We start from the raw sequence: 27940 nt of genomic DNA on the forward strand, positions 1-27940 counted from the left end.
CTTTAATAATGTTTACATACTACTTTACTCATTTCATATGTTAATACTGTATTCTATTCTACTGTATTTTAGTCAATGCCACTCCAACATTGCTCGTCCTAATATTTATATATTTCTTAATTCCATTACTTTACTTTTAGATGTGTGTGTATTGTTGTGAATCGTTAGATATTACTGCACTGTTGGAGCTAGGAACACAAGCATTTCGCTACATCCGCAATAACATCTGCTAAATATGTGTATGTGACCAATAAAATGCTACACACACACACACACACACACACACACACACACACACACACACACACACACACACACACACACACACACACACACACACACACACACACACACACACACACACACACACACACACACTTTCACATATACTGTACGCTACTGCTAGTCACTTTACCCCTACCTATACAGTATGTACAGTACATATCTACCTCAGTTACCGCGTACCGTTGCACATCCACTCGGTACTGGTACTCCCTGTATATAGCCATCTTTATTTTCTTCTCCCTATAAATAGCCATGTTATTTTGACTCTTTATTTTGTATTTGTTATTCACTGTGTCTCTATTTACATTTTGTATTTTATGCTTTATCTTATCTTTAACTCTGCATTGTTGGAAAAGGACCCGTAAGTAAGAAGTTCACTATTAGTCTACACCTGTTGTCTACAAAGCAAGCACGTGACGATTACAATTTGATTGATTGATGTTGAAAGGTATTGAAAACAGGGGTGCCAATAATTTTGAGAATTGTTTTATTTAGTTGTTAAACAAGTCGCTTTCACTGAGGAGTTGTAGTAATATATCACGTTTTTTTAAGCATACAGTATAGCTCAGTATTTGTACTGATTTTTATACAGTCTTTTTTGCTCCTCTTTATCAAGGGCGCCAATAATAATGGAACTGACTCTGCATGGTTAGAGTAAATGCTTCCATACTAATGTACGAGTGAATCAACAGATTATAAAATGGATACCACCACCCCACTGCCCTTGACAGTGGTCAAGGAGTAGTGACAAAGGGTACTGTAGAATTAACATGTTATTCAGTAGCTTCCAATGCTTATTGAAAAGAAGAGGGCATGCACGACATTCCAACGATGCACGACTCCGGGAACATTTTTGTTATCTGCCTGTGGCGAGATAGAGTTATAAAACCCATTTCCTTCTTGGACTTAGATCAAAATTGCTATCTCTCAGGACAGGTAAAGGCCTGAAAACCAAACAAAGAAATCAAATCCACACCCACTTTCAGAGTCTGAGCTAGATCACACCATTGACACGGTTGGATGGATGACATTAATTCAACAGTTTGATGGTGAAAGGAGGATCTAGACATTCTGTCATTTTCTTCATCTGACACGAAGTCTGCCTAAACAAGACTCATTCATTTTGAGGCACACGTCTGAATGAATCATTTTTAGAAACGGGAACGTTTCCAAGACATGTCTGTCATTCCACATTCATCATTGCCTCTGTGGCTGGGCAGCACAGTCAGAAAGGATAGCGTGTGCTCAGTGAAGAACACATGCTGGGAATGCACTTGCTTAGTCACTCACTCACACCCATCCCTTTAAGTGCTGTGCAGGCCTGAAGGTGGAGCAGAGGGTGCTCTCAGATTCTGCTCTTAAAGGCTGGTTTGCCTCTCTCTCTCTCTCTCTCGCTCTCTCTCTCTGTCTCATCTGCTGTTGTGGGTACAAGAGTGCAGAGAGTCAGGTCGTGTCAAAACAACAATGGAGCCTTGCTTTACACCTTAACCTTTATGTCCACAAGCTACAAAACGTCTGCATCAAAGAGGGAATAAGGTGAATACTGTACTGTCATCTCCATGTAGACAAGATCTGCTGCATCACAGATTGGTGATAGGTCTCCTGTTATCCCACATCCCACATCCAACAGCCTCTATAACTGGGCCAGATTCTTGATCTGGCCCAGTTATAGAGGCTGTTTTCCTGTCTGAGCTCGTCATCTACTGTGTGTTTGCTTAATCAGGAAGCTCTTGTTTTGCACACCACTGGTAGATATGTAAACATCACTGTGGATAAGTTATTTTGACTCTCTGTGTCACGCCCTGACCTTAGAGATCCTTTTAATTCTCTATTTGGTTAGGTCAGGGTGTGACTAGGGTGGGCAATCTATGTTTTCTATTTCTTTGTTGGCCTGGTATGGTTCCCAATCAGAGGCAGCTGTCTATCGTTGTCTCTGATTGGGGATCATATTTAGTCAGCCTTTTCCCACCTGTTGTTTGTGGGATCTTTTTTTTTTTGTGTAGCTGCCTGTGAGCAGCCCAGAATGTCACGTTTCGTTTTCGTCTGTATTGTTTTTGTATTGTTGCTGTTGAGCCCTACCAGGCTGTACGTTTCGTTGGTTTCTCTTTCTTGGTTTGTTGCTGGTTATCATTAATAAATATGATTAACCTATCCCACGCTACATCTTGGTCCGACCACTCTTACAACGACGAGCGTTACACTCTGTAACATATTGATGGCTTTTGATGGCCTTCGATACTGAACACCATAAGATGTATTTTTCAGTTGATAGCTGTTATGGTATGAAATGTATTTAGGTTATGGGGTAGCTAAGTGTAAACACGGTCAGCTCATCTCCTTTCCAAGACCCCAACTTTCTTTTGATTTTCTTATTGAACCAAGGTCACGCCAATCATCATTATTTTATTAGCCAATAAGCAGCCTATTTTCCCGGCACTTAGCATAGGACTCGACCAGGCAGGGCCTCAGTCAGTCAGTAGTTTCTATTACGATGACCAACCGGTTTACCCTCCTGCTTATTCTACCTCCTTAAAGAGAAATTGCTTTTCTGTTGTGATGTTTGTTGTGTGTGCAGCTAAATAACCCAAATTAGTATCAGAGTGGTGTTGTATGTGTGTGTGTGTGTGGATCTTCATTAAACCCTTGAACTGGAACTACTGCTTCCTGGTGTTCTGAACGGACACCCTGTGGTGGTTGCTACCGGCCTAAAATCAAGCACCTATGTTTTTATCCCTTTTTATTTGTCCTACGAATTCATAAACAACCCATATTTTTCACTAAGGCTATATGCTAGCTTTTACTATGATAAAAACATATATTGCATAATCTGTACTCTGTAGGCTGTTATTTATACCCAGAACACATGTTACAGTTGACTGTTTATCATTACAAGTCATGTCAAAAGAGAGCTTATCCCTCTAGGCAAAAACTGGTTGAATCGACATGGTTTCCATGTCATTTAAACCAAAAAATTAAATGTGGAAAACTGATTGGATTGGAAAACAATCATCAACATAAGAGAATTTCTTATTTTTTTACCCAACTTTTAACCTAAGGGAGTTTAGCACTCAATGTACAGTACCAGTCAAACGTTTGGACACATCTACTCATTCCAGGCCTTTTCTTTATTTTTACTATATTCTACATTGTAGAATAATAGTGAAGACATCAACACTATGAATTAACACATATGGAATCATGTACTAACCAAAAAAGTGTTAAACAAATCAAAATATACTTTATATTTTAGATTCTTCAAAGTAGCCACCCTTTGACTTGATGACAGCTTTGCACACTCTTGACATTCTCTTAACCAGTTTAATGAGGTAGTCACCTGGAATGCATTTCAATTAACAGGTGTACTTTGTTAAAAGTTCATTTGTGGAATTTCTTTCCTTCTTAATTCGTTTGAGCCAATCAGTTGTGTTGTGACAAGGTAGGGGTGGTATACAGAAGATAGCCATATTTGGTAAAAGTCCATATTATGGCAAGAACAGCTCAAATAAGCAAAGAGAATCGACAGTCCATCATTACTTTAAGACATGAAGGTCAGTCAATCCAGAACATTTCAAGAACTTTGAAAGTTTCTTCAAGTACAGTCGCAAAAACCATCAATCGCTATGATGAAACTGGCTCTCATGAGGACCGCCACAGGAAAGGAAGTCCCAGAATTACCTCTGCTGCAGAGGATAAGTTCATTAGAGTTAACTGCACCTCAGATTGCAGCTCAAATAAATGCTTCACAGACACAACTCAACACCAACTGTTCAGAGGACTCTGCGTGAATCAGGCCTTCATGGTTGAATTTCTGCAAAGAAACCACTACTAAAGGACACCAATAAAAAGAAGAGACTTGCTTGGGCCAAGAAACATGAGCAATGGACATTAGACCGGTGGAAATCTGTCTGACAAGTCCAAATTTAAGATTTCTGGTTCCAACCGCTTGTCTTTGTGAGACGCAGAGTAGGTGAATGGATGATCTCCGCATGTGTGGTTCCCACCGTGCAGCATGGAGGAGGAGGTGTAGGGGTGCTTTGCTGGTGACACTGTCAGTGATTTATTTAGAATTCAAAGCACACTTAACCAGCATGGCTACCACAGCATTCTGCAGCGATATGCCATCCCATCTGGTTTGCACTTAGTTGGACTATCATTTGTTTTTCAATAGGACAATGATCCAACACACCTCCAGGCTTTGTAAGGGCTATTTGACCAAGAAGGAGAGTGAAGGAGTGATGCATCAGATGACCTGGCCTCCACAATCACCCGACCTCAACCCAATTGAGATGGTTTGGGATGAGTTGGACCAGAGGGTGAAGGAAAAGCAGCCAACAAGTGCTCAGCATATGTGGGAATTCCAGTCTTGAGAATGTTGGAAAAGCATTCCAGGTGAAGCTGGTTGAGAGAATGCCAAGAGTGTGCAGAGCTGTCATCAAGGCAAATGTTATTAATATTTAATTAACTAGGCAGGTCAGTTAAGAACAAATTCTTATTTACAATGACGGCCTACCCGGGCCAAACCCTAACCCCGACGACGCTGGGCCAATTGTGCCCCGCCCTATGGGATTCCCAATCACGGCCAGTTGTAATACTGCCTGGAATCAAACCAGGGTCTGTAGTGACTCCTCTAGCACTGAGATGCAGTGCCTTAGACCACTGTGCCACTGGGTAGCCCTCAAAGGGTGGCTACTTAGAACAATCTAAAATATAACATTTTGATTTGATTAACACTTTTTTGGTTACTACATGATTCCATATTGTTTTTTTCCCTTTATTTTTATTAACAGAATTTCTTTTCCACATACGGTGATGACATACAGTACCAGTCAAAAGTTTGGACACACCTACTCATTCAACGTTTTTTCTTAAATTTTGTACTATTTTCTACATTGTAGAACACGTCTAAACTACGAAATAACAAATATCGTTATTTCATAGTTTTGATGTCTTCGCTATTATTCTACAATGTAGAAAATAGGAAAAATAAAGAAAAAAAATGGAATGAGTAGGTGTGTCCAACCTTTTGACTGGTACTGTATGTCATCACTGTATGTGGAAAATAAAACTCTGTTAATAAAAAGGGGGGAAAAAACATAGATCCAAGTAGACACAGCGGTAAAACAACACTCTTTCCTTACATAACCTTCTCTTCCTTCTTGACCTAATTGGGGCTTGGAAGTACTCTTAAAAACCTTGGTGGAATCTAGAACTCCCTCTTTGAATATAAATGAAAGCCACTAAATTTAACAGGCTATGTCTTTGGCTTTTGGTTTGCTATCTATTCAACAAATGGGGACTATTTGAAACCAGCAATATCTCAATAAAATGTAATAAAAAGGCAATCATTCTTAAAGTGGCAATCCGTAGTTGCTACATCCATTATAAATGATTGAAATATACTCATTGATTCTTGAAGAATATAACTTAGAAATGCCCCATGAGCTTAGTTCAACTGTCGTACCCCATCAGAACCCAGAAATATAAGCTTGTTTTACTCCAATGTTTGTTAACATTGTAAATTGCAGCTTAACAAACACTGTATACCTTCAAAATAGGCTTTAAACTATGATTTGGATATTTTGAATGGTCAGTCCTTGCATCAATAGCTATGTCTATGAATTTAAAAGTGGTTACATGTCTTCAGGCCCATCCCTCAGCTTTTTACCAAAATACAGAGTGACAGCTTTGTTATTGTTTCAACTCCGGATTGCCCCTTTAAATAAGGGTGACCGTTGGGACCCACCCTCTCCCTTTGTCTTCATGTTTGACCTATAAGCTGTGACTGGGTAAACTCAGTACACAGTCCAGGACATCATGACATGTTGTATGCCACACATGATACATAACACCAGTACTTCCCACATGATGCATTCCATTCTCTGGTCTGTAATCAGACTTCAGATCAGGTTCACAGTTGCATGTTTGGAATCATGCCCAATCAAAGATAAACAGCCTAGCACCATCTAAACTTCTCAAGTGTCAATGCTACTCTTCCGAGAGAGATTTTGTAATAGTAGCTGAGCCCCTGGTCAACCAGATTTAAGGATGGAGGGATGGAGGTATAGATGGACGGGGGATGGGGTGGGATTATTATGCCCTGATGTTTTCATTAATGGAAAATCCTGGGAGGATTTGGAAAGAATTTAGTGGAGCGTGCCGTTACGCTGAGGCGAAACAAGTGAAGTCTTTGAAAATAAGTTTTCAATTTCCCCTTATTTGATAGGATACCCTGTCATCTCTATGCCAACGCTCAAGGCTCTGACCAGAGGCTATTCAGACATACCTTGCTATCAATATGAAAGTACTGTAGCTCTCTTATGATAGCCTCTGCAATGAAAGTTTGACCTCTTGAACCGGGTCATATTAGAGTGTACTGTATATCAAACAAGACAAATCCACTATACGCTGTTGAGGGTCTTAAGGCTTTGTATAATCACAATTTAAATAGGGTATGAGCAGCATTTTCATTGAAACAGGCTAACATATGTTAGCTTAGCTTCATTTTGTAAATGATCAGCTGAAGAAACCAATCTTTGTTTGAACAGGCTGTAGGTTTATAGTAATATTCAGAGCAAATACAGTAGGCCTATGTGGTTATATCACTGGCTGAAATGAAATATATAAGGCTTTCGCCTAGGGTGACATATTGCTATATGCATAAAGACTGAGGGCTTCTTTTAAACCAAGTTTATGACAGATGGAGCCTTGTGATTTACAATGTAATGACATGGCTGTGAATCTGATATTGGAAAGAGAGTTATATAAGCAAATATTGCACGCCCTTTCACATTTTGGAGAATATGATCCAGTCAAATGTATATAATTCAGAAGACTGGGCCCTAGCTACTAAACTTCACTTTTCATAACTTAACCTAGTTATAGTTAGTAGTAACTATGGCTCTGAGTTTTTCCCTGTTCACATCAGGTCAGTCATGAGAAATTGCAACTATGAGGATAAACCTCTGCGCGTGGCCCTGGAGTTTCCCTGTCTGAGCCTGGGCAAGACAACGATGGTCAGTGTGATAAGCACATTTTAAATTGAGGGAAGAATGGTGTCCCTGTTGGATGATATAATTTCCCTGTTCTCCGTGCTTTCTCTCTCTCCTCCGGTCCTCACCGCCCACTCTGATGTGGATTTGCAGCAAACGACACACTCTCTGAAGCACGTCACAGCCAAGGAATATTCGGCACACACTAATCCCCGTGCCAGTCCATCAGTTTCAAAACACAAACAAAAAATTTCCATGTGAAAGGGATGATATGGGGCAATGCCATAGCCACAGAAGAGTGTTTAGAAAAATGTATGATGAAGAGCTCAAGGTGTTACTCAACAATGTTATTTTGGGGAACTCATATGCCTACCTTGCTCATCTACAACAGCCCTGAGATGCAGGCTGAATTCTATTTTCTCAGTATTTCCTTGTTCATTGAACATGTGACATGCCTTTTAGAAAGTGCAGTCATGTCCAAGTGAAAGCAACAGGTATGTGCAGTACAGTAGACACCTCAGACTCACTGTGAGAACTAATTATATCAGAAGTCGCTGTGAACTAAGCAGTTTGACACTCATTCTTTTTCATCTCATCTGTCTGGTCTATTGGGCGGGACAGCGTATTGGGCGGGCGCGGGAGGTTTTACTAAACTAACATATTGTTTTCACAGTAGTCATACCAAGGATCATTTAGCTATTTGACTTGGAATTTTAGGACTTCTTTTGGTATCACAACAAAATCTATACAAAAATGATTTGATGAAACATTGAAAATTTGGCCTTGCGTCAATTACCACATAGAAACGCACTGAGTAACAGAACCATACATGGAAGGACAGATAGTCAAAAAATACCTCAAAAATAAGTTTGTTTTGAAGTGTCTGTCTGTCCTATATCTGAGAGATATTGATACACCATCAAAGTGTAATTAATAACTTCACCATGCTCAAAGGAATATTCAATGTCTGCTTTTTGTATTTTTACCCATCTACCAAAAGGTGCCCTTCTTTGCAAGGCATTGAATCTGTGTTTTAAATTCACTGCTCAACTAAGGGACCTTACAGATAATTGTATGTGTGGGGTACATAGAGTAGATGAGGCAGTCATTCAAAAATCATGTTGAACACTATTATTGCCCACAGAGTGAGTCCATGCAACTTATTATGTGACTTGTTAAGCACATTTTTACCCCTGAATTTATTTAGGCTTGCCATAACAAAGGGATTGAATAGTTATTGACTCAAGACATTCAGCTTTTCATTTTTTATTAATTTGTACCAAAAAAAAAAAAACATAATTCTACTTTGACATTAAGGGGTATTGTGTGTAAGCCAGTGACAAAAAAAATCGACATTTATTCCATTTCAAATTCAGGCTGCAACACATCAAAATGTGGAAAAAAAAGTCAAGGGGTATGAATAATTTGAAGGCACTGTAGGCACTGGCTACCTTCAGCAAAACAATGTGTTTGTGGGAGGCTCGTCTTTCCATAGAGGGGTCATATTAGTTCTGTTAAGTTCCTCGGTGTACACATCACGGACAAACTGAATTGGTCCACCCACACAGACAGCGTCGTGAAGAAGGCGCAGCAGCGCCTCTTCAACCTCAGGAGGCTGAAGAAATTCGGCTTGTCACCAAAAGCACTCACAAACTTCTACAGATGCACAATCGAGAGCATCCTGTCGGGCTGTATCACCGCCTGGTACGGCAACTGCTCCGCCCACAACCGTAAGGCTCTCCAGAGGGTAGTGAGGTCTGCAGAACGCATCACCAGGGGCAAACTACCTGCCCTCCAGGACACCTACACCACCCGATGTCACAGGAAGGCCATAAAGATCATCAAGGACAACAACCACCCAAGCCACTGCCTGTTCACCCCGCTATCATCCAGAAGGCGAGGTCAGTACAGGTGCATCAAAGCAGGGACCGAGAGACTGAAAAACAGCTTCTATCTCAAGGCCATCAGACTGTTAAACAGCCACCACTAACATTTAGCGGCCGCTGCCAACATACTGACTCAACTCCAGCCACTTTAAAAATGGGAATTGATGGAAATTATGTAAAAATGTACCACTAGCCACTTTAAGCAATGCCACTTAATACAATGTTTACATACCCTACATTACCCATCTCATATGTATATATACTGTACTCTATATCATCTACTGCATCTTGCCATCTTTATGCAATACATGTACCACTAGCCACTTTAAACTATGCCACTTTATGTTTACATACCCTACAGTACTCATCTCATATGTATATACCGTACTCTATACCATCTACTGCATCTGCCATGCCGTTCTGTACCACCACTCATTCATATATCTTTATGTACATATTCTTTATCCCTTTACACTTGTGTGTGTGTGTAAGGTAGTAGTGTGGAATTGTTAGGTTAGATTACTGTTGGTTATTACTGCATTGTCGGAACTAGAAGCACAAGCATTTCGCTACACTCGCATTAACATCTGCTAACCATGTGTATGTGACTAATAAAATTTGATTTGATTTGATTTGATTTGAGAAGAGAGCCCCTCTAAGCAGTACATACAGATTATATAGGCAACAAGCAAAGTAGGTTGATCTTGAAGTCTGGCCTTCCGATTGGTCGATCTGGGTCGTGGGTAGTCCTGTTCGGCCTGATGTCGACATTCCATTGGCTTTTCACACAGTTCTTTGTCCTAGTCACATCCAAAGACATCCTGCATGTGCGTTTGTTTTCACAGGCCCTATTCATGGGGGAGGGGATGTGTGTGTGGGTCTGACAAAGTAGTGGGGATGGGTGCATGTTGTGCCAAGAATAGCTTATGTTGAGAAGTGGTTAAAACAAGTTACCAGTATCTTATACAATTTCTTACAGTAGGCCAAACCGTTCGGACGCTACAGACGTTTCCGTGAGAAGACCGATTTTCAGGATGTCTCCTGGTCTTACAAACATCGCTGTAGCCCTGTCACCTTCCACCGCAGATGCGGATGGCCGACATCGGCGGATGCGGCCCATGCGAAAAACACATATCGCTAGCTTAAAAAAAAAAAAAATTATAGGGATTTTTGTATTATGCTAATTAGATTTATGCGGATGCGCGGACATCGACTATAGGGGGGTTAATGCTTATGGCATGTCGGTTTGAAATCATTGATTTCTTATTGATGTTTGGTCATGTAATGCTTAAATTATCCTCTGTCTCCTGTATTCCTTTTAAGCAATAGTATGCATTCTTGCTCAAGAGCTCCGTGACTCTTTCTGCATGGTTTACATCATACTGTTTGTTTACATTCTATTTCCTCAGGAGATTTCGACATTCCAGGGTACCACTAGACCAGACAGATGTCATGTAGCCTTTTGAGAGTTGAAGAGGTTTGGTTAGTTCTGTACTTTCAGTATATTAAGTTTTATTTTATGAACATTGTAATGGGAAATAGGCTACACTTAAAGTTAATACTTTGAAATAAAGAAGATTTCAAAGTACAAGGAAGAGAAATTGCCAAAATCTTTATATTAACGTGGGACATCTTTCTCTGTCCAATGTGAGCATACAAATGGCGAGCATACATACTATTTAATGGTAAACTGCATAAAATAATATCCAACTCTGCATGTAAAGTGTATCTTCACCCTTTTGCTTTTGTATAACAATGTTTCTCTGTACAACTATGAGCAGTTACGTACTCTGCAGTCCAGGACCCTGGCTAGTGTGAGTGACGGTTGACATTTTGATTATTCTGCCACCATGCCAGGCAGCTGAGGCATGCGCCAAGAATAGGGTCAATTTGCAAGGAAGGAATGGAGACTAAGAAGAAAGCGTGGAAAAAAGCTCACATTCATTATTTGTGTGCTGTGCTCTATGAATCACTAGTGATGTCACCTCTTGCCCCCTTTGATGTCATTACATTCTATGTGAGGGCTTGGCAGGACAACATATAAGAGGAGGATGTTAACATGATCTGGTCACAGCATGTGACTTTAGGACAAAGTATGTGTTACATATTCAGTTTCCACCCCTTCCGATGATGTACAGTACAGAGACACCTTGGAGATGTTGGGGCCCACTAACCTGCCCAATGTCACCCACTAGTAACAAAGTTGGTCCATTACGTAATAGACATGACAATCACACACACACACACTTGATGATTGATCAGGAGTTACTAGAATTCATTATAGAGGCCATGTTTTGCTTCTATGGGGTAGTGTCTGGTATTTTGGGGTTCCTTGGAGTTTTGCAAGACTTCTTTAGACGTTGTTTCCCCCGAGTGAATTCTGTCTGACATATAAAACAGTCAGTCACCCTCATTATTTTGTGCCCTATAGGTATATTCAAGCTTCAGACGTACTTCTAAACAAGCCACTCATGTCCCTAGTTTCTCTAGGTAGAAGACAAACAAGAGAGTAGTCCATCAGGGTCAGATGTTGTCTGGGTTTACCATTGACCAACAAACCAAAGACCAATGTAATCAATGTATTTTCAACCTATTTTTGTAAATCAGAACTCTGTATCAAATTAAGAGACAAGTGTCAACTCTACAAACGTTCTGCAATAGACAAGTTGATAATGAATAAAAAGTGGCCGGAATTTGAATAATGTCTTTGTCTGCCAATATGCCATGTCTCATTAGAAAATCACAGCTCCAATGCTTTCACATCAGAGTAGCATGTATCAAAACCACATGAAGTAATTCCAAAGTAAATCCAAATGCTAAGGAGAGAGAGCATAGGAGAGGTCAAGTGTTTTATATGTTTCTTTCCAAGGTGTGGACGTGTACTACATGACCAAGTGAAAGAACAGAAAACCCTACCCTTGTAAAGACATCATATGTTTACACACGACTGACATTTGACTAATCACTATAGTTCCATGGACTTGAGGTGAAGTTCAAGTTCATAGAGATGGATTATTTCATTTGACCTCTCTGACCTCTACCAGAAATAGTATACAATTAACGTCAGTTGACAGAGTCCAGTCATTGGGTTGTCCATTTTTTTTTAAATGTCCAAAGATTAAGGACATACATACACTGTTAAAAAATTATGTTGTTTTACAGTAACTTACTGGCAGCCGATTACTTGTAAGTTACTGTAAAAAGAAAATACAGTATGTTACCGTAAATACCAAAGAAACTTTAGTTTCTTGGAAAGACAAAACCAATGTTTCAAGTCTGAATCCAGTCTTATGTGCTGATCCTGTAACAATTAATTGAGACAGGCCATTATATTGTCCCTGCCAAAATAACATACTTTTCACTGTAACCAGCAACATGAAAATGACTAAACTCTGTCAGTAAACAATGATGAAACATCCTGTTTCCCAATAACCTGATTACAAACACCGATCTTTACTTTGGCTTCAATGTTCAAGCTGATACCGTGTCAATACTGAGTTGACCTGTAGTGGATTCTCTATTATTGGTGAACCACTGACAACCCCATATAATTGGGCTTTAAGGGACATGTGTCTGGAATTTGAATGGAATTTGAATGGAATTAAAATGTATTTGTCATTATAACCCCATAACGTCTTTGGAAACATTATATTCCCTAACTACTCATTCAACTCTATCTGATGAGTAACCAAAGTTAACACACATCAGGCAGGCTATTGGGCTCATTCACAAGGTGTTAATAGCAAAGGATCCATTTTGGGATGCTGGCTAGAGTAAGGCATTGGCAGTGTAAAGGGCAGGTGTGAATGAGTAAGTAATATGACATGTCTAGTCGTAGAGTGACTGGACAGTTAGTAGCGCCCACAGTTGCTATCTGAGGTACTGTATTTGACCTTTTGACTTCGAAAAGGCGGTGAGATCCTGACCAACGCACAAGGACACATGGCTTGATTGCCGCAAATCTTCCCCATTTCTACTTATAGTAGATTATTATAAGCAAGTTATGAGAAGGTTGACAGACTACCTAGAGATGGATCATGTCTGATTAATCACAAAAGCTGGCTACGTCCATCATACTTGTGATAGCCTTGGTAAGTTTATGTGTGAAATGTTACGTATCCATATGATATTATTGAAGTGTCCTGCGTTATTAACAAGCCGATTATATCATTTCAGGGTTCCATTATTTGCAGGGTAGGCTCTGCCAATTCCAACAATGTTTTTGTACTCTATTGATACAATTTATTTGAACTAGCTGAAAATAGTATTATTTGGTTTGTGATATTTGTTCAGCTGTTCACGTGCTGATCGATTCATGCATGTGATGAGTGCGTTGACGCTCAATCGCTGACCATCTGTCCCTGTATCAGACAGGCAGTCAAGAAGCAGAACAAGACGAATCCAAAAACAAGCGATAAGCCTCAGCTAGGGGACAGACCACTGAATGCTATCAAGACGATGCTTCTTAGTTACTCAATCGGATCTATCTCCTTGCTTTAACCAATCTAAACCTGACAGTCACTGACTCGCTCAATTCAACTCTGACGTTCAAACAGTAAACACAGAAGACTCCCCACTCGACCTATCCGGGAGAAGTTTTCTTTCCCTTCGTCTCTGTGTCATTCTCTCTCTTCTACACTCTGATTGAATGCAAAGTCAAACATGCCAAGTTCTTCCGGGTCAGTACATCCTGAAAACTGCATTTCTAAACAGCTTTTGCAGCAAATGGCTGTACGTGCTGGTTAGCAGGCAGAGCGATCATTATGCTCACACAGTCTGTGTTATCGTCTGCTCTGCTCTCTGTATCTAATAATAGCACTGACCTGTTTGGTCTATGCTCATACATCTGGCAGCTCATCAATCTTGGCCAATGAGACATGCTCTCTATCTGCCCAGTCCTCTACGGTCGTCTGTTAACATTGCCTGCATAGCTATTTGTCTCTTCAGCATTCTTAAGTGAGGCTCTCTGCTCTTTCTGAGAGATGTGCGTCACATGCGACACTGGAAACATATGGACCAACAATGGACCAGACCCTGACCTACTATCAATCAATCAATCAATCAATCAAATGTATTTATAAAGCCCTTCTTACATCAGCTGATGTCACAAAGTTCTGTACAGAAACCCAGCCTAAAACCCCAAACAGCAAGCAATGCAGGTGCTAGGAAAAACTCCCTAGAAAGGCTGGAACCTAGGAAGAAACCTAGAGAGGAACCAGGCTTTGAGGGTTGGCCTGGTTCTGGCTGTGCCAGGTGGAGATTATAACAGAACATGGCCTAGATGTTAAAATGTTCATAGATGACCAGATGACTGTTTGTGTCTGCTCTCAATTGCTTGATTGTTTGAACGGGTCACCCCTGTATAAATATACTTTGTAATAAGAGTCACACCACTTGTATAATTCGTGCACCCTGTTTAGTCACAAAATGTCATTAAGAATGTTGTACTTGAGCTTTAGACAATGGTATTGCAGATACGGTGATCCCAGCTGGATAAAACTGCTTAGACAACATAATAATCTCATACATAAAATCCAGATTGAAAAGTCAGGAGTCTTTCACCCTATAAACATTAGATCTTTATTTCTGAAAGGAACACAGAAAACAGTAAGCCATTTCTTACACACAGAGACCTTCCTTTGCAGTAGAAAAATCATGCTGGCGGTTAGAAACCACGGCTTGTGTCATAGCCCTTTACATTCGGCCGTATTTCCATTTCAGAAACAAAGTAGCTAACAGTGTTTACCACTGTCTGGTAAACTCTGAATCCTCAGTCCCAAGCATAGCCCTCTAACACTGACCTATTTTCCATTCATTTCCCTTTTAAGCACTTCCCTTACTTACTCATACATTCTTTAAATAACATCCCCACTGCCCTCACTCTCATCCCCCTTTTTTTCCCATAGGAGACAATTCACATAGCATGGGTCCACATTGACGATAGAACAGCACATTCGTACAGTAGCAGCAAACATATAGAAGAGCAGGTTAGGAAGAGACACATTGAATGTGTTTGCATGTGAAGGATTTTCACAAACACAATGGACGTAGGAAAAATGGTAAGTGAAAAAAGGGAGGTGCTCCATTTAGGCCCACACCGTGTTGATAATATGCCAGGGTATCGTCATGCATATTTACCTGTATTGCTTTTCGTTTTTTCACCTGAAAGTCTTCAATCAAATGGTACCATGGCATTTTAGACAACTTCAATATGAAGTACTTTATGTTGTACCTAAATTATTCCACTTTCAACTTCTTATTCTTTCACATTCTCACATTTTAAAGGCATGCCATATTTCGGTCAGTGCAAAGTCGGGTGCTCTGGCAACAATGTCTGGCAACATTCGGGTGACTTACATTATAGTGATATTCTGGTGGCTTACCGTACATCTAACACCAAGGAATAGGTTCAGCTATTATAGGGCAAGTAAAGCTAATTATGTTGATATAAACTCACCAAAACAACTCTCCATGTACAAAATGCTAAACCTAAATGCTAAAGATATGAATTAAAGTGCAGGCTCCCAAATTTGGAGTGGTCTTTCTGTTTTTGAAATCAGCTTTACTCACTGTGTATATAGGTGGTGAAGTAATGCCATTGTATTACAAACTGCTTAACGGACAATCAAAGTAACATTACAAAGGAAGGCATCTATGTTACGACAAATCATAATATAATATAACACATTTCAAGGGTCTATAAAATGCTTTAGTTCACAGCAAAAATTGAGTACACTATTATATCTGAGCCTTTAATGCCCTTTGCAATTTGTAACTAATTCCAGGCAATTTAAATCATAATATTTGTGTGGCTATGATGGCATTTTACCACAATGCTTTATGTTGTGTACAGGTACACAATGATTAGGGGGTTAACTGGGTGACAACAACAGGTGGTTACAGGATCAAATGGTTGTTTCTAGATTTCTGTTTCTTCACATACACCCACAAACATGAAGAGACAACACATTCTGAACCTTTCCACTGCAGTGACAAAAACAAATATGTCCATTCTAGGGCCCCACAAGGACCGCAACTGTTGACGCGTGAGTCATCTTAACGGTTCAGATTGTGGTTATATCTTCATTGTTGAGACGGGTCAGCCAGCACTCTCATACGAACACACAGTTAAATGTTCTGCTGTCACTCAAATGGAGTTGATGTTATGAGAGCATCTTGTGGATTTCTCATAAAGGCCCTGTTGTTGCGTCACCAGTATGGGGCCGTGGTCTCTACGCCCCGGCTCTGCCATTCAGGGAAGAATCCACTGGATGTCCTCGGGCTCCCGAACTGGTCAAACTCCATCTCCGGTGTCTTGCAGTCTCTCTTGAACTCAACTGGTGCGGTGGTCAGGATGATGGGATTGCTGGTCTGGTCAGCGTCTGTGTCGTTGTGGAGCAACTTGTAGTTCTTCTCATCGTTGTTGTCCCAGTACGTCTGATCCTGGGTAGTGAAGCATATGCAGAACTCTACACGCTCCTGTGAGGGCACAGAACTTGACAGGTCGACGGTGAAAGCGAAGGTGTCAGTGTCCAAATAACCGTACATATTGTTCAGGTACGTACATGCAACGTCCGCGTGTGTTTTCCATGAGTCAAACGTTATCCGTATGGAGACCAATTTCTCAAAGCTTACATTCCTGACTTTCACAGTGCCAGTGAGTGACCGCTCCTGGAGTGTGCAGTTCTCCAGACACACTTGGTTCTTCTTAAGCCGGTTCCTGAAGTCAAGGTAATCTGCAGCAGGCTGAGGGAAGTCCAGAGTAAAACTTTTCTCCATGGAGACCATCAGGCCGGTGGTGGCATTGGCCAGGTCAGACAGGTCAAATTGCAGGTCAGACAGTGGGTCCTCCTCAAACTCCTTGAACACGTGGATGGCCGTTAGGGACATGCCTTTTGAATCGGCAAAAACCACCCGCTTCTTCCCGTTGGCCTTGGGACTCTTCCATCCCAGGCTGGAAGCCTCTACCTCTTGCTTGGAGCTGATGCACGGCCTCAGTGGTTTGTAGCAGTTGGCCAGGTTTCGCGATCGGCAGTCCTCGTACGTGCTGAAGAAGCTGCGGAGGGGCGGAGAGCTTGCCAGGCAGATCCTCATGGCTACATCTACTGGCATGATTGGACCTGGCATCGGCCTGTTGTTCAACATGTGTAGGACCCTGTTGAAAAAGAAGACCGCACCAAGAGGACAACAAGGTTCTAGGTGAAACTGTTATATGTTGAGGTGAAACTGAAAATAGTAAAGCCCATGCAGGATGTGGTCAAAGAAAGTAATAGAACTCATGTCAGAAGTCTGTACACAGGCTATGCTGTGTAAGAGGTAACAATATTTTAGGCATACTCAAACCACACTCCCGTAGTAATATTGCATGCAGAAATGCTTTCGTTACTTTTGGGGATTGATGTGGTACATTAATTGAAAGAGACCTGTCATCTAAATTAATCCAACACAGATGTGTAAAAGTATTCAATACATTTGTTCCTGGAACAGTTTGAACATCTACACTGATAATAATACTCAAAATAGTTTATAGCAGGCTATAGTAATCATATGTAGGGAGCTATATTGCATACTTTTACAATTCAAATAGGCCTAATTCTTTTCCAGAAAATATTCAGCAATAGCTTACAAAAGTCCAGAAGATAAACAGCTATCCAACTTTCAAGTCCTTGCTCACACGATAATGACTGTGCCACATAGACTATAGGTTTTTAGTTTTCATGTAGATGATGGGGGCAGTAGGCTTGGGTATAAATAGGTGACCTTTTATCTAGCTGTATGCAACAATACTGGCCAGTCAATGAAAATGTAATAAAAAGTGACACAGGCAAAAGAAAACTGGTCAGTGAGTTAATTTATGATATTTCATCCACAGATGTAATCTCATCTGGGATTGAAAAACGATTATATTTAAGAAACTTTTCGTTTTTATTAATTGCGCAGTTCAAAATTCATGCCCCATCCAATGACAGTAGTTCCATCGAAGCGCTTCATATTTGACGCACTGTGAGCTTACCTTGTGCAATTCATTGGGAAGCGTTGAAACAGCCAAAAACTTTAAATGTTGCTGATGAATAAACGGACTAACTTCATAAGAACAGAATTGTGTTCTTTTTTTATTTTGCCATTCCAATGAAGGTTGAGAATCCTGAATGCTGCGTGGCACGCCCACTTCACCTCTGCAGTCCAGCTGTACTGACAATGGCTCAGGCACTCTCCAGTCTCCATCTGTACATCCGGACGATTCGCATACTGCTTCAAATTAACCCCGGATGATAGCCAATGGAAAAGCCAAACGCCGAGCGCTCGCGCAATCAGCGACCAGCTCAGCGTTGCGCGTCTACCGTCCTACCCGAGGTGCTGAAATGTCTAGTCGGTTCGGGTTACGTTGCAGGATGGGGAGTGGAGGAGAATAATTCGATTTTTAGTCATAATAGACCTCTACTGGTTGTTTTTATGTTTAGCAACTAAATATGTGCATGTCAATTACGCATAGTTTGTAGTCTATACATTATAGACATCTATAATACCATATCTCATATTTTGAAGATAGACCTGAGGCATTTTGTACCATTCCATTAGCCTATTTGTGAAATTCCAGGTCTAACTACCTCTAGTTGGAAAACTAGGGGATTGTAATCTAAATATAACTATGCCAAAGTGGGAGCCTGGGCTGGGAGACATTTCTTTGAGATCTCAGGCAGCTGTAAGCTTTGAAATACCTCCACACTGACACAGCAAATCTATTTGAACTTGTCTGAGCAGAGTATCAGTTCATCATAGGGGTATGATCATCTGCTAGGTGCCATGCTAGCGAGGACAACTTCTGCACTGAAGCGTCCTGGGGAAACTGTTTATATTTGTCTCTGCTGCCTTTAGAGCGGTGCAGATTACTGTAACTCTTTTTAGCTTGTGAAGAGCTGGAGGAGTGGTCTCACCGCTATCATGAATGTGGTAGACAGAAGAGAGGCCATGGAGAGGGCAGTGTAAGAGAGGGTGTCAAGTGAAATGTCCACCATCAGAAGCCTTATTACTCAGACGTGACTGAGATTCCGCTCTTGTCTCTATGGGGAGATAAGGTGCTATACATGACTCTTACATCATTGCAGTAGGAATATTTAAAGAATTTCCGTTCCATAACTGACTTGAGTTATAACTGTGTAAATGGATGATCTACTTTCACAATAATATTATTATTATATATACTCGGCCTTGTCTCAGGATGGTAAGTTGGTGGTTTGAAGATATCCCTCTAGTGGTGTGGGGGCTGTGCTTTGGCAAAGTGGGTGGGGTTATATCCTGCCTGTTTGGCCCTGTCCGGGGGTATCATCAGATGGGGCCACAGTGTCTCCTGACCCCTCCTGTCTCAGCCTCCAGTATTTATGATGCAGTAGTTTATGTGTCGGGGGGCTAGAGTATTTCTCCTTTCTTGTCCGGTGTCCTGTGTGAATTTAAGTATGCTCTCTCTAATTCTCTCTTTCTCTCTTTCTTTCTTTCTCTCTCTCGGAGGACCTGAGCCCTAGGACCATGCCTCAGGACTACCTGGCATGATGACTCCTTGTTGTCCCCAGTCCACCTGGCCGTGCTGCTGCTTCAGTTTCAACTGTTCTGCCTGCGGCTATGGAACGCTGACCTGTTCACTGTGATTACTATTATTTGACCATGCTGGTCATTTATGAACATTTGAACATCTTGACCATGTTCTGTTATAATCTCCACCCGGCACAGCCAGAAGAGGACTGGCCACTCCTAATAGCCTGGTTCCTCTCTAGGTTTCTTCCTAGGTTTTGGCCTTTCTAGGGAGTTTTTCCTTGCCACCGTCCTTCTTCACCTGCATTGCTTGCGGTTTGGGGTTTTAGGCTGGGTTTCTGTACAGCACTTTGATATATCAGCTGATGTAAGAAGGGCTTTATAAATACATTTGATTTGATTTGATTTTATATCCCCGAATGTAAAAGCAAATACTAAAACAATCCAATCTAGATATGGTTTATATAAACTTGGTAAAGGCAAAAAGGTGTCTCACACAGTAGTCTGTCTAAAAACGTTTCTGAACGCAACCTATTTTCTCATAGCAACCATGTGGCTTGAAGCCAAGTACTGTGTGCGCTTCCCTGGTTCAGTGTACTGTACTGTAGGTCTAGCGGTCACAGTCAGAAGCTCTTGCACATTCGTTGGTTTTTGCATAACAGGAAGTTAAGTTTAATGACGGTCTGCATATCTGGAGAATGCATGCTCACTGTTATACAGTAACTTCCTGAGTAACTGGAAAACATACTAGTGACACACAGAGATAGTGTAAGTGACTCTCTAAATACAGTATCTAAGTAAGGTTGAAATTGCAGCAGCAGCCTAAAATAACCATAATAGTGTGCCTGTTGCTTTCTTTATATCAGGACCCATTGAGGCTTAGTTTCACGTGATTCAATATCCTTTAAAAGGGCAGACTTCACCTGCTTTTTCTTCCACCGTACTGTAATTGGAATTTCAAATGAGTCAGCATTAATAATACGTTTCCTGGGGCAAAACGAACAATACTGTGTGGGAATGCCTTCAGATCCAAATCTTTATAGTTCCTTATACTTGAGGCACTGGCCCAAGAAAACACTGCAAACTTCTGTTATAGTTATGCTATTAAGCGGTTATTTCTATTTGTAACAAAATCTTTTCTATTCTTGTATTGGATATTTCCTCTAGCATTTGGATGTGGTTTGAATGATTGACCAAGATATGTAGTTAAAACTTTATTCAGGTCAAAATGCTTTCCTGGCTGATATCCCTGCAAGTGGTAGAGTACCCATATCACAACAATGAATTGTTAGGAATTCTGGATTGGTAAGGTCAGATGGCAGGCCTACCTGAAGGGTTCACTCCACAGTGTTTAATCTGGCATTCTGCCTAACAACCCAACTGAGTAGAAAAATGCATTTTTTCAGATTTAGAGACACCCAGTGGAAAATGACAGAAATTATTCTTAGGGAGTAGGGACATATTTTTGAAATGCAGCCAAAATGCACACTCGTCCCTTTAAAAATATCATGATATAATCCATACTGTATAGGGCCAACAAACTAGGTGATTGGTCCTATGTAGACATGTACCACAACTTTTGATAAGTATAGTCTACTGAGCTATTTGTGGGTATCTTTTTGAATGTGGCTTATTTGGTTCATATACAGTATCAACCGATAAACTGATGATTCACACTACCATATGAAATGACATCATAGAACATGGAGTCCTTCCCACATTCAGATCATCCCACATTTAAGTACTCTCCCAACAGCCTATAGGGGGTGCTGATATGAATAGAGGGCCAGAAACAGGGGCCGGCAGCTACTGAGAAGTATTTTTAGCACACGAAGTTCAGGTGTGTTTGCCTTGTCCTCACCAGACTGTAGTTACATAGGTCATTGGCAATAGAAGTAACTTCATATCATCAATTTCATTTGATTTTTTTGTGTTGAAAATGGAACCCTTCAACCAAAGAACTACAGTACCAGTCAAAAGTTTGGACACACCTACTCATTCCAGGGTTTTTCCTTATTTTTGACTATTTTCTACATTGTAATACATATGGAATCATGTAGTAACCAAACAACTGTTGAAAAAATCTAAATACATTTGAGATTTGAGATTCTTCCAAGTATCCACCCTTTTTGCCTTGATGACAGCTTTGCATAATCTTTGTATTTTTGTTTACTACATGATTCCATATGACATTTCATAGTTTTATTCTACAATGTAGAAAATAGTAAAAATAAAGAAAAACCCTTGAATGAGTAGGTGTGTCCAAACCTTTGACGGTTACTGTATATAATTCCATTTTGGAAAATGTTGGATGATGTGGTATATTTCTAGTTGTATAGTCAATATGAACAGTCCAGAGTCTTGATATTACATACAGACTATAAATAGACAACATTACAATACATTTCCATCTCAGTGAATTTACAATAAGATACAAAATAGTAATCAGAAAATGAAAATAGCACATACAGAATATGGTTGGTTGAAGGGTTGAATTATCCTCCTTAAATATTTATCATAGAGAACACATTATACATTTCATGTGCAGGTTTTGGGATGGCACAACTGGCTATCTGATCTGTGATAAATCGGACACTGCTCAGTTGTCCAGACCACTTGAAGTGGAGCGAATACACCAGTATTTACACAGAAAATTCAAGGTCAAACTCACTTAAAAAAAATGGAATTGTGAAAACTGGTGGTAAGCCATTGGACAGATACAAGAGGTGAGATATGTGGCAAGAGCAAGCCCAGCATACCATAAAACTAGCATAGACTTATATTATATTAATTAGACAATATGGGATAATAACTTGATAATAACATTGCATCAAATTCTTTCCCATATTATTTTCCTCCTGAAGTATAAAAATATTTTGAGCATTTTCTGTAGGGTTGTATAGGTGGTATGAATATAACAGGCATATAGGCCTGCTACTGCAAAAATGTGACAATAAACACTATTCCGTGACAAATGAAGAAGAGAAGACTGCAGTGGAGAGACAATTAGATGATCATATTCTTCCTCATAATAATGAAATTATATTTTTTAAGTGTGACCTTTATTTCATAGATAAATCGATTTCCAGTCAGTGCATAATGCTTCATAAGTGGTTTGATTACAAAAAGGAGTCACAACCAGAGGCGATGCTCAGCACAGCAGCACGACTGGATTTTAAGCATCTCATCACGTGATGGGTGAAAATACCTCGTTTTTTTTTATAACCGTTCTCCTGGCAGCATTATGCTAGCGGCACGATCACGGATTTTTTTTATTCTCCAAATAAGAGTCCCCCTACAAAGACATGATAGAATTTGGAAACACCGATTATTTTTAAACTCTCGTTCTGTACAATTGTTTTTCACAGCATTGCAACTGCCTTCAAAAAAAGGATGATTTTTTAATATTATATAATTTATACCAGCATTTCTTTCGAAAGTTTACACCAATACTGGAATGTTGAAAGCTATTGTGTAGGGTAAAGAAATACAGTTTTAATAAAATACAATATGTGTAATTGGAATTACTCAATAAAGTCTACAAAACGTAAATTGCTCTACTGTGCTGGGCAACGGGTGTAATACAGTGTGCTGGTGACTCCTTACTCCACCCACTCCATGCACTGCAATGCAATACACTGCACATTAATTAAATATTGGTTTATATAGAAAAAATGATTATTTGTGGAGATGTAAAAGTGGGATTGGGATTACTCAGTAGGGTCTGTAGAACCTATATATGGTGTTATTTCTTGAGGGACTGAGTTCTACATATCCAGCAGCACTTTTTAGTCCACCCATTTCAGTGGTCCCAATGCAAAAGACTGTAGACCTATAAATTACATGTTGATTTTTATAAAAACAACTCCATGTGCAAAAGTAAAAGTGGCATTGGGAGTACTCTGGATCTGTAGAATCTATATATGGTGTCATTTCATGAGGCACCGAATAATACAGAGTGTTGCTGGCCTTTTACTCCGCCCATTACATTGGCAACGATAGAAAAAACGGTGCCCCATGAAGACCCTACTGAGTACTCCCAACACCACTTTTACATCGGCACAAATAATTGTTTTTTATCTATAAGCCAATATGTAGTGCATATACAGTGCATTCGGAAAGTATTCAGACCCTCTTCACTTTTTCCACATTTTGTTACCTTACAGTCTTATTCTAAAATGTTTTTTCCCCTCATCAATCTACACACATGACCTCATAATGACAAAGCAAAAACAAATGTTTTGACATTTTTGCACATTAATAAAAAAAAAATGGAAATAGCACATTTATATAAGTATTCAGACCTTTTACTCGGTACTTTGTTGAAGCACCTTTGGCAGCGATTACAGCCTCGAGTTTTCTTGGGTATGACGCTACAAGCTTGGCACACCTGTATTTGGGGAGTTGTAGTGGACATTCTTGTGTCCTCTGTGTCTCTGCAAATGTGTGACTACTAGCTACTAGCTGTTGTTTCCTGATTATTGTGTTAGGATGTTCTGTGACTTTGCAAGCCACTTTGCGTGGCATGCTAAGCCTTGACTGGACGTTTGCCAGTTTATTTTTTGTTATAAACTGGAGAAAATAATTGAAATTGCATGCATTGGTTTCGAAATTGCATTGGTATTCACCACAACGTTTTAGTTCCCAAGGTATGTCAATCCTGATTAGCCAATGGGCTTTCATGATTTTGCAGGAGTTTCATATTATTAGCTCAGCGCAAGACGCCCCACCTCTCCCTTCAAAACCAAGGCAGTACTGAAGATGAGAGATTTGTTTTTACATAGCTAGCAGCAGACAAGCCTTCTTTTGTTATTTAAAAAAGTTAAGGGCGCAAAATGTAATCAGCAAAGGAAAATAAGGCAGTGTCACGCCCTGACCTTAGAGAGCCTTTTTATGTCTCTATTTTGGTTTGGTCAGGGTGTGATTTGGGGTGGGCATTCTATGTTCTGATTTCTATGTTTTTGTATTTCTATGTGTTGGCCGGGTATGGTTCTCAATCATGGACAACTGTCTATCGTTGTCTCTGATTGGGAATCATACTTAGGCAGCTTTTTTTTCCTTTCGCATTTGTGGGTAGTTATCTTTGTTAGTGGCACTTAGCCCTGTTTAGCTTCACGGTCATTTCTTTGTTTCTTGTTTTGTTGGCGACATTTAAATAAACGTAAAATGTACACTCACCAATGGGAAATGCTACTAGAGAAGCATTGGTTGCTCTGAATGAAGAAGTAAAAGCACTCCGCAAGGGGGCCCTGCAAAACAGGGAGGCACTTGCCTACTTATTGGCTGGTCAAGGGGTACTTGTGAAAGGAAGTACATGTTTAATGTTTTTTATCATTTTGCTTTCTTGTTGTCAGGCCATCAAGGCTATCATGTTCAATGCTACTAAAGAAGGTTATACTGATAACTTGCTGTCTCTCCAGGAACTCCCGTTTCCCTCTATAATGGATGATAATATGCAAGAATGACTTAGTATCTATGTTTGACGAAGTACCTGGAGGTTTTAAGTTAGGTTGTTAAACCACAGCAACCTTATAATGGAAAGGATAATGGAAAAATGATCAAATATGAAGTTGGATTTTTCCCTATTGTTATGCCTATTGTATGTAAGAATCAGTATTTACTAAATACACTCCTGTTGATAGACTGAATGTATTAAGATGTTGTTTGTTTTAAATCACATATAGTGATAAAAGGAGGGAGTGTAGTGGAAATGTTTGTGACCTCTGTCTCTGCAAATGCGTGACTACCTGTGGCGTGTTGTTTCATGATTATTGTGTTAGGATGTTCTGTGACTTTGCTCTCAGGGAGGGAACTGATTGAAGGAGAACAGAAAGGGAACACATTGTTACTTTGGCCCAATGCTTAGAAACTATGTTTGCAAGGTCATGATCAGCTTATTTTTTTATTTTTTTATTTAACTAGACAAGTCAGTTAAGAACAAATTCTGATTTACAATGATGGCCTACACCGGACAATCACGGACGACGCTGGACCAATTGTACGCCGCCCCATGGGACTCCCAATCACAGCCAGTTGTGATACAGCCTGGAATCGAACCAGGATGTCTGTACTGACACCTCTAACACTAAGATGCAATCCCTTAGACCGCTGCGCCACTCGGGGAACCCATTGCACCCTGAGAGCAGAGATGCCTAGTTTGTGCATGTGTATAAAGAGTACTGAAAAGGAAGCACTCCTTCAGAGCTTCTGACAGACTTGTATTTTGAGTATTAAGTTTGTTGTAACCTCGTCGGACGTGATAATAAAGATTTGTTCATCTAACTTTGACTTGGAGTCCTTAGTGGTAATTTCCACAACAGAGTTTCTCCTATTCTTCTCCACAGATCCTCTCAAGCTCTGTCAGGTTGGATAGGGAGCGTCACTGCACAGCTTTTTTCAGGTCTCTCCAGAGATGTTCGATCGGGTTCAAATCTGGGCTCTGGCTGGGCCCCTCAGGGACAATCAGAGACTTGTCCTGAAGCAACTCCTGCATTGTCTTAGCTGTGTGCTTAGGGTCGATGTCTTGTTGGAAGGGGAACCTTCACCCCCAGTCTGAGGTCCTGGGCGCTCTGGAGCAGGTTTTCATCAAGGATCTCTCTGTACTTTGCTCCGTTCATCTTTTCCTCGATCCTGACTAGTCTCAAAGACATCATGATGCTGCCACCACCATGCTTCACATAGGGATTGCGCCTGGTTTTCCTCCAGATGTGACGCTTGGCATTCAGGCCAAAGATTTCAATCTTGGTTTCATCAGACCAGAGAATCTTTCTCATGGTCTGAGAGTCCTTTAGGCGCCTTTTGGCAAACTCCAAGCGGGCTGTCATGTGCCTTTACTGAGGAATGGCTTCCGTCTAGCAACTCTACCATAAAGGCCTGATTGGTGGAGTGCTGCAGAGATGGTTATCCTTCTGGAAGTTTCTCCCATGTCTAGAGAGGAACTCTGGAGCTCTGTCAGAGTGACCATCGGGTTCTTGGTCACATGCCTGACCAAGGCCCTTCTCCCCCGATTGCTCAGTTTGGCCGGGTGGCCAGCTCTAGGGAGAGTCCTGGTGGTTTCAAACTTCTTTCATTTAAGAATGATGGAGGCCACGGAATTCATAGGGACCTTCAATGCTGCAGAAATTGTTTTTACCCTTCCCTAGATCTGTGCCCTGACCCAATCCTGTCTCGGAGCTCTACTGACAATTATTTCGACCTCATGACTTGGTTTTTGCTCTGACATGCACTGTCAACTGTGGGACCTTATATAGACAAATCATGTTCAATCAATTGAATTTACTACAGGTGGACTCCAAACAAGATGTAGATACATCTCAAGGATGATCAATGGAAACAGGATGCACCTGAGCTCAATGTCGAGTCTCATAGCAAAGGGTTTGAATACTTATGTAAATAAGGTATTTCTGTTTTATATTTTTTATGAATTTGCAAAAAATATATATATACTGTTTTCGCTTTGTCATTGTGGGGTATTGTGTGTAGATTGATGAGAAAAAAAGAAATGTAATCCATTTTAGAATAAGGCTGTAAGCAACAAAATGTGGAAAAAGGGAAGGGGTCTGAATACTTTCCGAATGCTCTGTACAGTTATTTGCATTGTAGGTTATGGAATGGGTCTAGTAAAAGTCCTTCAACACTTAAGTGATAATGTCCAAGAAGCCGGTGTTTGGAGGATATATTGGCATGGTGTTGTTTGGCCCGAGATCAAGTCGAAGGCCTGCAAACCGTTCCAGTATATCCTCCAAACACCAGCTTCGATGGAATTATCACTTTGTACAACAGGTTACCAACATATTAAAATAATGATAAACATATTTTCATTAAAAACTTTCTTTTGATTCATTTATTCATACTATTTCATCCTTCCACAAGATATATTCCCGACACAAATCTAGGGTTGCTACCCAAGCCGGCTCGTCATTTGTTCTATCGGTTCGGTTGCCAGAAACGAGATCCAGTCATTCAGTCTTTTTGTTCTGTATCTATGGACGCGACACAGTTGTTTTTTCTAAATGTTCCATTGCCATACTGGCTGGCAACATTCTTATCCCTTGCTTGCTAGCTAGCCAGCCAGCTACAGCTATTTTACAGTCATGTCAAACAGTGAAGCCAGAATAACAGCGAAGTAGCTGCATATGCATTTGTTTACGCTGTTTTTTTGTGACATTTATTTGGATACATCCCATAACAATGAGCTAATGATGCACGATTTCGTCTGGCATAGAAAATGTGCTCTCTCGTCAGGATAATGTT

At 40.4% G+C, this 27940-nt stretch overlaps 1 protein-coding gene across 1 annotated transcript; it reads right to left on the reverse strand.

Moving 5' to 3' along the window:
* Positions 1-14716: 14716 nt before the first annotated feature.
* On the reverse strand, positions 14717-18313 carry LOC139580923 (protein phosphatase 1 regulatory subunit 3C-B-like). The gene is made up of 2 exons (XM_071410072.1): positions 18174-18313; positions 14717-17315 (listed from the first exon to the last, which is right to left on the reverse strand). The coding sequence occupies exons 1-2, from the start codon at positions 18185-18187 to the stop codon at positions 16370-16372; spliced, it is 960 nt and encodes a 319-aa protein (XP_071266173.1). The 5' UTR covers positions 18188-18313; the 3' UTR covers positions 14717-16369.
* Positions 18314-27940: the final 9627 nt, after the last annotated feature.

This window comes from Salvelinus alpinus, chromosome 7, assembly GCF_045679555.1.
Source record: "Salvelinus alpinus chromosome 7, SLU_Salpinus.1, whole genome shotgun sequence".
Lineage (NCBI taxonomy): Eukaryota > Metazoa > Chordata > Actinopteri > Salmoniformes > Salmonidae > Salvelinus > Salvelinus alpinus.